Raw genomic sequence first — 11,360 nt, forward strand, 5'->3', positions numbered from 1 at the left:
ATGCACACAGTTCAATCTCCCAATGCAATTAACTGAGAAATGAATTTTCAAGACCCCATCTTGTGCTGCGCATGAGAATAACCTTAAGCTGTTTATTTTCTACCTGAGAGTTGTTAGCCCCAAATTTACAGCTCTAATGGTGTATTTACAATAGTTATTGCTACCTCCATTCAACATTTTCACTTCTAGTCATCTTTTTTCTCTTTCCCCCCACTTGTGTGCTTAACAACTTTCACATCTTGATAGATAGATGTTTGAGCTTGTGCGGTAATGGCGCTCATTAAGGGCTTAACCTAGGACTATACACAGAAGGATCTAGACTAACTGTGTTTCACCATCATCTGTGACAGATTTATCTCTGTGGCTGAAACCCGCTCATGACGAACACATCAAGGCTTCTCACATGTTCTGAATCCACATGAGGGTGGCTGGGTGCACCGTTTCCTGTGCTTGCTTAGCAAACCTTCACTCCTTTACAACACATCTCCAAACCACAGATTTTGCTTACATCAGCTGTGAGCTGTCGTCTCATTTTACAGCTTTTTTTCTTTGCGCACCATGGATTTTATACTCTCATTTAAACAGCAATAATCTATTTAATTAGACAGCAAATCATTTTATAAGGGAGGTGTGCATGTTTTATAAAAGATTTTCATGCTTTCTCTCTGTATTTCGCGGGTTTACACTTTAGCATTATCTATTAATCACTACGTTGTCTCAGTTCAGATTTTTTTGAGACGCACATAACTTACTGCCACAATCCTGCCTTACACTGTTGGCTCTCATTTTCATCCTCTGAACAGGTGGCAGTTTGTCATTTACTCAAACAAAGAGATAAACCCTCAACCTGTGCATTGAGAGGTAAGAGCCGCCTCACAGCAGACATCTGGTCGTACGGCGGCTCTGCCATCTAAATGTGTGAAAGCCGTTATGTTTCCTTCACCATGAGCATCTGTGATGTTAAAAGAAACCGCCACACCACCACAGATGGGATTAAAAGCCATGTGAGATCTGGGAGTAAGAGGAAGTATTTGCCCAGAATATCCAGCTCTCACTTAATCTACGTGTGCTTTGTCGCATCGCTCCTTTTGTTTGATTCAGTGACTTTTCTAATGATGCCTAAAAAAGCATTTTCAATCTGTTCTCCCCTTAGATCTGAGAGATTTTTTTCAAAATCAAATATAGTTGATAATTAGTGTCCAGGGTAAAAGTAACAGTTTTAAAGTAGGCTAAGATTCTAATTTTGTCTGCTCCCAAAAGAAAGAAAGCCATCCCCGATACCTACATGATTTTTTTTTTTTGTATCTTTTATAACTGAAACAGCCATTAAGACTCATGAATAATGTAAAATCTTCAGCAGCTCAAGAGGCAGGCATCAGGACTGTGAGTCAGTCTGTGTGTGTATCACTCATGTGTGTCTGCAATTGTGAAGAAGTATGGGAAGAAAGAAAAAAAAAAAAGTGATGTGAAGAGCAGCATTTTCGACTGTAGGGCACCGATGTGCCTCTCGTCTGATGGCCCCGTTCAAAGTCAGCTCAGCTTGTGAAATAAAGTCAGATTAGATAATGACTTTATAAGGAGTTGAAAGATGCATACATGCAGTGTGCAGATAATCTCATAATTCTCCTTTAAGAACAGGAGCTGCAGTATCACATCAGCGCAGCATGAGGACTCAATTTTCATGGTGATTTCTCCGTGTGGATGAGCACTTCTTCTGCTCAGCAATGACTGATACATACATTTTGTCTTGCCCAGAGTCATCTGTCTAAAAATTACTTAATGATTTTAATAATTTTACTGGGGTTTTGGCATGATACTTGTTGAATGACATGCAGTATTGGCCACATTATTTTTTTTGAAAATTTCATCCAAATTCTCACTGCAAATATCAAAAGGAGGCTTAAACTGTTGTAGCCAAACCGATCCTTTTGAAGTTCATCCAGTTGCTGATGATGCCCCTAATCCCTCTGAGACTCACAAACCCTAATTGGTGGATTGATCAGTCGGCATGCAATACTTATTTTAATGCACTGTGTTCAGTTTTAGTTGATAATTATTTGAACCTCATAAAGCTGCGGGATGTGGATGAGTTGTTTGTATTCATTCGTCAGCCTTGTGCTTGTGTTTTCTGCAGCCTTGTGATGTTGCGGAACAGGAAACGCAGCTGTATCCCAAGGACATAGGTCCCTCTCAGTTATTGTCCCCCCTCATTCCCTGTGCTTTCATCTTTGCTGTCACTTTCTTTCATTCTCTCTATCCCCTCTGGTGTTGCACTCAGGGCCATGCGCTGGTAATCAGCACTTTTCTCTTAAGACATCCGTCGCGAACACCAAATTCAAATGGTCTTGTTTTGTATTTATTTATTTCATTCCCCTCGAGGCTTCACTTAGCCGATGCTGTGAAAAGGTGATTTGATGCTACCCACACTGCATAACTTTCTTAGAAGAACAGTTGGAATCTTAAACAGATGCGTCTGCCTACAGTACCCATCAAGAAACACAGACTATTTGAAAATCGAGTGACGCTTCATTCATATCAAAAAGCGCGGCGATGAAAAAATAAATAAATAAATAAATAAAAAAATTGGAACAAAAAGCCCTGAAGCAAGACACACCAGCGCCATCACACCTCATATGAGTGTGACCGTTCTGGATGAATAATGATGCAAGCTGGCTGTGAGGAGAGTTTACCAGAGTTTTCTAATCATGTTTTCCTCCTAACTAGAGAAAGGTATTTTACTGCGACACCATCAAAGCATCACTGAAAGTAACAGACGCCTGAGCTACCTCATTATCCTTATGCTGCATGGATATTCCTAAGTCCACTGAATCACCACAATTGCCTAGTAAATTGTAATTATACTGTAGACCGCAGCAGCTCAGATGGAAAACACATTTGCTAGTCTTACATTTAAAGCATTAACTTGACATCAGCCCTTAATTGGAAACACTGGAAGCTGAGCAGAGACAGTATTCCCTGCTGAATTTTGGATTGGATCTGATTTTATTAGGTCACCCTGTAGTCAGGACAGCACAGAAACACCAACAACTGTTGTTAGTGTGATCACAGGAAGGGGAGAGGGCAGGCAGGAATAAAAACATGCTTGGTGGATACACACCCATCCCAATGCTGCAGATTCCCACCCAAACCATGTCTAATCTAAAACAGCTTCATAGAGAAGCCTCTTTCTACAAAATATAAGATGTGATAACTTGCCAGCAGGGGTAAATATGCACTGGAGATAACTGCACCCTACAAGCTGTGTCCATAATCACCGTCTTCTTCTCCTGCCAGGTATCATTCGTCTCAGCGAGGGTTTCCATGATCGATACCCAGTGGAAGACTACCTGGACTTGTTTGATCAGGCTGCTTACCAAATCCAGGGCAACCTCACAGTGAATTCCAGTGGAAGCCCCAGCCAGCCGAACATCATCATAGGTAAGCAAAATGCCAGCCGATCCACTTTGGTGGTTACATTTCTTAATAAATACAAGCAATTGAAATGTCCTGAATTCATTTAATTGCACCTCAAAATCGAGTTTTTGAACTAATTCACTTAATCCCTATTAGCATATGCACTTTTCTGTCCATAGCATCCTAAATTACCTATGTTAAAAGCCTCAAGAACTCTGGTTTTGAACCAGGACCTTCAGTATTTGCATCAAGTTGCTTGTGAACAGTAAGATGTGTCAGATTTCATAGGCTACAGTTGTCATTTCAATGTGTCAGACACAGTACATATATAATCAACACTTCGGTAAGGATTGACAATATTAAAGACTTTTGTGGACTTCTGAAAAAAGACTAGGACTCCACCAACCCTTTGCAAATTGCCCAACACTGATCTTCATCCATCCCCAATCTAACTGTGAGTCCATTTTTAATCACATTTAAAATATCTCCCCCAGCTTTAATATTAACTTTAAGCCAGACACGAAAACTCAAAGACGGCTTTTCACACAGCAAGCAAAGCACCATTTGACTCAGCAAACCTTGAGAGTGGCACATTATGACATGATTTTTCTATTCCCATAAAGCACCGCTGATCTATTATCTTAAGAAGTGCACATTAGAGGGAAGCTAAGAGAACAAGATACAAATGATAGCATATAAAACACGGTCTACCATCTTACTAATCAGATCTCCCAGCGGTTTTAGCTGCACAGACATTTCCTGTTCGGTGTAATTTCTGCCTTCCTGTTTTGTCAAAGTGTAACATCATGTCAGAGAGCAGCTTTTGCCCCACTCCCTCTGCTGATTCATATTAGTTACTCAGGTCATGTATCAGCGATGGCCGCAATCTGTGTGTGGAACGTGGACTGACACTACTCCGTGGCCTCATCAGGCTGCAGCCAATAGCATTTGGCTCGGGGTGACCTGACACTTCCCCGCAACTTCACTTGTAATCTCGCCTCCAATATTACAAAGCTGCTATTAAAGCGGCAGGTAGCACGGCTGAAGCACAGTGCTGCTCTGTAGCAGCTTCTCTCACTCCAGAGAGTGACGGTGATTTTTAAGAGAGCCAGTGACTCAGCCCTAAAGAGAGGTCTAACAGCTTAATAGTATTGGACTTCCTTCTGCTTCACTTAGCCACTGCACTGAAGTGCTGTAGAAAAGATTTATTGTTTTTTTTTTTTTGTGTCAGGAAAGCAATAATATCCGCAGCAGGGTGGAGAAGTCTTACAAACCCCCTTCCTCTATCTGCATATCCTGCTTCCAGCCCCTCTGCTTCCATCTGTCTCTGTATTTTCCCAACGTCCAAACACGATCTCAAAGAACTGCTCAGCCGCAAAGAAAAACTGATTTAAGTCTTCAACAATAGCCTTTTCACACTGGACTGAGTTGGTGCATTGAGCGCAGCTTAGCATGCCGCCCTGTTTTGTTTTCCCTCTTTAAATAAATAATCCTTGTAAGGGGGGAGTGTGCCAAAGCCCCGCTCAGTATTCACACCATGCCCTGGGAGAGCCCAGCAAGGTGCAGGCCTGTGGCCAGGATCTTGGGCTTTTGACTCTCCTCAACCACCGGCCAAGACCAAGCCGCTGTGCAACACCAGAGGCACGCCGGTCTGGCTTCTCCATTTGTTTGCCCTATTACGGACTCTCCCCGTGGAGTAAAATAAGGCCTTTTAATGGACATGGAGACCTTTAAATAGACCTGATCACAGTGTGTATCATTTTAGGCGTAACAGCAGTAGCAGCGATCCTGTTTCACTCTCACCGTTGTCATCACAGAAAATAGGTCCTGGCTATCATCCCTTTCTCCGGGAAGAGGAGGCAGATAAGGCCCGCGTTGTGTTCCCTCCAAATACATCACAGCTTCACTTCACAGATAAGAGGATAATGAAGGCACAGACAGCCTAATGAATCCTGGATATCATTTCTCAGCACAGCCCGATAGTTTCTGCTCTCAAACAGTTTGAGGAACGATGGCTTCTGACTTGTTATGAGCACCACTACGGTTACTGTGTGGATTGCAGTCATTCCCCAATTTTGTTCACAGCTGGAGTTGTAATTACTCTCACTTCTTTTGTTTGTGCACTTGCTCAGAAATCTTTTTTTATTGACTGTGTGAATGTGTGTCGGGAACACGCTGTGTCTGATAGTTACACTGTCGATTCAGAGGCAATTATAGAAACAAGCTGAAACAAACTTCCACATACTTATGGCTTATTGCTGTATCATTTATGAAGAAACTAATTGGGGAATTTATCTATTTATATTGATTGTTTAGTGATTAAAAGCCAGACAAAACATTCAATAATACGAATAAAGGTGAATATTAGATCTTGAATAACTTTTGCAGCACCAACACTCAGTTTAACCATTTTACTGTTTTCTTAAATGCTTTGATCTTTTTGAAGCAAGAACATGAAGTTGAATGTTGGTTTTGTATTAAAGCTGCAACTAACAACTATCATCATTATCAAAAACTTTTTTCTTAAAGTGATGTCTTAAGATTGTTTGTCTTGTCCAAAACCCAAAGATTTCCAATTTCCAATAATTTAAAAAAGAGAAAAGCTACACATCCTCACATCTGAGGAGCTGGAAGCTGGAAATATTTGGCATTTCTCCTTGAAAAATGACTCAAATAATGAGTCAATTATCAAAATAGTTGCAAATTAAAACTTAACTCAATTGACGTCATTTCAGTTGTAGTTAAAACCAATCTGCTGCTTTGAAAACATATTTGGTGAAAATCTATAAAAACTGGAAACAATGAACCTTGAGTATATTCAACTACACACACATCAAATGCAGCGCGAGACAGTGAGAAATAACTACAAAAGTGTCTGTGCTTGTGTATTTTGTTTTGTCTCTGCGTGATTGTGTATGTGTTTGGCGGTCTGTTTGTGTGTTTTTATTTGAACTACTGTGGGTGTGTTCTGCAGGAGAAGCCAGCGCGTCCACCATGTGGGATAACAACGCCTGGGTGTATTTCTATGACAACACCACAGAAGGGGAGCCTCCCTTTCTTATCCAGGACTTCGTTCACGCCCTGCAGCCTAATGCCCGCTTCATCGTTATGCTCAGGGACCCAGTAGAAAGGTGGGAGCGATCTGTTTCACTGCCCTAAAAAACCTTTCACGATACAGATCCGGTTCTGACGCGCACCTGCTGCCTTTGTGCCTCCCTCATGACTGTTTATAGTGCAGATATAGACAGATACTTTCCTCCGTTTACAGGCAACAAAAGACCTGTGGTCACAGAAGATGTGTTGCCTTCTACTCAGTCTGCCTGTCACATAAGTTTCATTATGATGCCTTTATCAGACACGTGGAGAGCTTTCTGCTGAATGCCTGCGAGGCAATTCTCTTTAAACTGGGGATTACTTTATGCTGTTAATGTCGATTTTTACTTAAGAGAATGTCTGAGCATGCTCTCTATAATTGCCTTTGTCTGTCAAATCACAGCCTGTGCAGCCTTTCCCTACAGCAGCTCTAGGGGAAATGAATTTTTATGATGCAGGACTTGTTTACAACCTAGGCATCTCCTCGGTAGAGACGCTGTCTACCTTTATATGGTTCATGGGTCTCGGCGTTCCTTTTTCATACAGGCTGACATCAATAAGATAACACTTGCAAATGTCCTTTGGTTTATTACATGGGGCACCAGACACATTTACTGAGTCATTAGAGCTGAGATTAGCAGTCAGGCAAAGAAAACTTCACCAAGATCTGAGTTTACTGTCAATACATAAAGCTCATTATTTTTGGGATAAATATATCAACGATAAAAAAATATATATATCATAGTTTTTGTTTTTTGTTTTTTACTGAGAACCTCTGTTGCATAATCAGCAGCTCACTTGTGCTTTCTCCCATTTTTTGTCTTTACTTTGTACTACTGGAAACATTTTCTGAGCTGTCAACATTGCAGTCTCGTCTTGTTTATTTTAGTGATCAGTGCTTGTGTTGCTGCAAGAAACATTTATTCATGATTCAAAATATGGGTAAAAAAATAGATTTAAACCCATCCACTTCTTTGAAAAACCAGCATATGCCTAAGAACTAAAAACAGAATCAGCGTTACAGTCTGTGCATCCAACAAAAGGTGAAATTTCATTGTCTGCCTCATGTTCAAATGTGTTTACAGAGCGTTTCTGTTGTCTTGCAGGCTTTACTCTGACTACCTTTACTTTGGTATTGCCAATAAGTCTGCAGAGGATTTCCACGAGAAGGTGTCAGAGTCACTGCAGTTATTCGAGGGGTGCCTTACGGAGTACACAATGCGGTCCTGTGTGTACAACACTACTGTCAACAATGCCATGCCAGTGAGTCCTCCCTCCTTCCTGCTTTTGTCTTCCAGCCCTGCTAAAAAAAAAAAAAAAAAAAATTCTAGTGATCTAGCATCTAGTGACCAGTGTATTAGCTGGTGGGAAGAAAGACAGAGAAAAGGAATGAAAAAGACAGATGGAGTGAAATCAACACTTCATTAGCACATGCTAAAGCTTGCAGGGCCGACTGTATGAAAGGGATTGGCGACACCGTTGAATCACTGAGGAGTGCAGCGACTACAGCCTCTCTTTGTACTAGAAAACCTAGTTTACCAGCTCCCTCCTTACTCACAAAACAGTCTAAGTCTAGTGTCAGCCAGTGCAGGGCCCCAGTGTTAGGCCCCTGGCCAGCTTTTCCAACAGTGCCTTGAGGCAGACTGGCTGAGAGCGGGAGGAGGGGGAATCTGGCCCGTCCTTTTTTGGCTCCCCCTCCAGGCTGCCTTGTATTCAGAGGTCCTCCTCTCCAACTGCCACTGACAAGCTATATGGCCCTCTGGGAGCATGCTTGCTCTCTGCCGCTGGCCTAATTGTCCATCCACTAATATCTCCTCAGAGTTATTTGACCATGTGAAAAGCATTACAGCTGTTCTTACAGCAGTCTGTCATGCCTGTGGCCCTACGATAAGTTTTAGGGCTCAGATTAGAGTCCAGAGAGAAAAGACAAATAAACATCAGCATGAGAAGATGGTTGACCTTCACTGTTACACCAAATTGATTTAACAAAGGAAGAGTTACTTGGCTTGGCCTTCATTTCCTCTGAGAGGCCTTCCAGTTTTGCTAAAGAGGCAAAAGGACACAGATCATTTCTTTGCCAGTAACAAGGTATTTTGTTTACGCCTACGCTTCTGCAATGAACTGTCACAAGGGAATCTGAAAATCCATTTCAGCAACAATTAGGCTACCTGCAAATGCTCCGGTGAAATCTCACAAAAGATCAGTGGCTAATTTATTTTTTGGGCTGCAACTGACGATTATTTTTAATGAACTGTGTGATTGGCCAATCCATAAGAACGTCAAATAATAGATGAAAACGCCCATAACAAGATCCCCGAGCCCAAGCTGACATTTTCTAATTGCTTGTTATGTCCGAATAACAGTACTAAATCCAGAGATATTGTGATATAAAATGAGAACCAGTGAATGGTTTGCTTGGAAAATTATGATTAATGAATCACAATCATGGGGTGAAACAAAATAACATCACGTAGAGGTACTAAAGTACAGACCTGGTCCACTGGTGGGTAGTGATGCAGAATCTTTCTCGTATCTCTAAACTCCTCAAGCCATATGACATCAGCACATGTTCTCTTACCAAGCATTACCCAGCTCAATACATGTGGGGAGATGAAACAAAAAGCTAGGGGAATTCCCTCCCTCCGTCTTTCCGCCCCTTTCCCTGTTCATCTCCTTAAAGAAGTTCAACCATGCATGCAGTCTCTATGTCCCTCGGCATAGGGGGAAGTTTCTTGATTGCCTCTCGTTGATTCTTTTGTTTTGTGTCCTCAGGTCAGATTGCAAGTCGGCCTGTACATTGTGTACTTAATGGACTGGCTGACCGTCTTCAGCAGGGAACAGATTCTGGTCCTGAGGTTGGAAGACCATGCCTCTAATAGGAAATACACGATGCACAAAGTCTTTGATTTCCTTAACCTGGGTGAGTGACCAACACGTCCCAACACTGAGTGCACACATTCCCTACAGGAACTCTGATTAATACAATACAAAAACGGATCACTTAAGACAACTAGGGATATGTAATGTTAAATGCAGGTCACAGACAGTATGGATTTATGGATCTAAATGCTAAAAGAAATGCACAGTGAGACAGACAGATTTGAGAAGTTGAAAGCTCAGTTGCTTTGCATTGCATTTCTACTTTCAATTGGAAAATAGAACCATGTCTTTTTTTTTGGTTTGTGTGGAGTAGAGCAAGCGTTGCATTGGAAAATTCTGCTGATTCTTGTGTGTACAGCTTGGTAGCTTAGAGAGGAAAGTTCAATTTGCTTCAGATACAGTTCTGAACTTTCTAAGACCTTCCAAACTTTCAGTATCAAAAGGTGCCAGCCTTTCCTTTGGGTGCAATTGAATTGATCGCTGTTATTAACAGGCCTGTGTATATGTGCAAGAGTCAAATACAGTTTTTCCCTGTCTGCCCCTTGGTTCTGTCTCACTGTTTCATCCCACAGTTTAATTGCCCCAAAGCTCAGACTTAGCTCTTCAAAGAGCTGCAGAGGTGGGATCACCTCCCAAAGTGTCAAATCTTCTGCTCAAAGCGCTGCTGAGACATGGTGGCATTTCACTGTCCTTTGCTGTATTTTCTTCCATTTGTTTAGTGCTGTGGAAAAATCTGATGTGGCCAAGAAAGAAGGGATGTTGAAAGAAGTATTTTTGTGTGTTTTACAGGGCCACTGACAAAGGAAATAGAGTCAGACATCACAAGAAGTCCAGCATCAAACACCAGGAGGCCAGCTGACAAAAACCTGGGACCCATGCTGCACATTACTAAAGAGATCCTGCGGGATTTTTACACACCTTTCAATGAGAAATTGGCCAAAGTGCTGCGCAATGACTCCTTTCTCTGGGAGAATAACTCTAAACTCTGAACAATCCACCCCCCTGCTACTTCAGAAGAAAAAAGAACCACTGACGTGTCAGCCAGCCCCTTCATTTGAGTTTCATCTATCTCAAGTGCCCATGAAAAATCAATGTTTTTTTTATTTAAATTATTTTTTAAGTTATAAAAGCAGAGATGAATCAAAGATAGAAAATAGCACAAGCGAGCGTGGTGATTTTGTGTGTGTGTTTGAGTGAGAGAGAGTGAGTAAATATAAGAGAGACAGAATTGTTGGCGGATCTTGATTGTTTTTCTTCTTGTGACCAGGTGTATAAAATTAAATAGTGAATTCAAAGATTCTGTGTCCTGTGTTCTATTTTGAAGCTGGGTTTGATTAATCAAAAGATAGTCCGCTGACGAGATGAGAGCTCACAGTTTTCATTCTTTTCATTTTTTAGCAGATAAGAGACTTACATTGTGCTTTCATCATAATATATATAGTGAGGAGCTGAATAGCAGAGCCTGTGATCAGACCACAAGAGACCAATGAAACACCACCACCCTCTACTGGAAGATACATGTAGTTGCAATCCTAAAATTGCCTGAGTCTCTGCTGACACCAGCAGTAACATACAGTACCAAAATAAAATATCTAATAGGATAAATTTTTCCAAATGCAATCTTCAGTCAGGGAATTACTGTATCAAGATATTAGAATGGTAATTACTGTAGATTAAGCGAAAATTAACTGATGGTCATTTGATTTTTTTTTATGAAGTTGAATGAGAAAGTTTGCAGAGGCAGCCATGTAATTACTCTGATAAAGTCTTTCCTCTCTTCTACTGAAAGTTTGTCACACACACAAAATAATTAACAACTAGTAACAATCTTAATTAAAATGTTTGCAATTGGATTTGAGTCTATTAAATCTTGTGAATTAATTCAAAGACTACTGAACATCTTAGACAGAGACGTAGGTACCCAGAGGGATAAGAGATAACCCGGAACAAACCAACAGCAATTCCACATGTCT

The 11,360-nt window shown here is 41.2% G+C and overlaps 1 protein-coding gene across 1 annotated transcript in view; it reads left to right on the top strand.

The window, feature by feature from the left end:
- The window catches only part of LOC139608542 (carbohydrate sulfotransferase 15-like), a 32,361-nt gene extending 21,676 nt beyond the window's left edge, over positions 1-10,685 (top strand). Inside the window, exons 4-8 of the mRNA XM_071462424.1 lie at positions 3,295-3,438; positions 6,389-6,545; positions 7,614-7,770; positions 9,280-9,427; positions 10,177-10,685. Of these exons, the coding sequence (XP_071318525.1) occupies positions 3,295-3,438; positions 6,389-6,545; positions 7,614-7,770; positions 9,280-9,427; positions 10,177-10,376 (806 nt within the window). The 3' untranslated portion in view covers positions 10,377-10,685. The remainder of the gene's footprint in view (positions 1-3,294; positions 3,439-6,388; positions 6,546-7,613; positions 7,771-9,279; positions 9,428-10,176) is intronic.
- The last annotated feature ends 675 nt before the right edge of the window (positions 10,686-11,360 follow it).

This window comes from Trachinotus anak, unplaced genomic scaffold (assembly GCF_046630095.1).
Source record: "Trachinotus anak isolate AG129_WGS33_773 ecotype Australia unplaced genomic scaffold, CSIRO_AGI_Tana_v1 ptg000025l, whole genome shotgun sequence".
Lineage (NCBI taxonomy): Eukaryota > Metazoa > Chordata > Actinopteri > Carangiformes > Carangidae > Trachinotus > Trachinotus anak.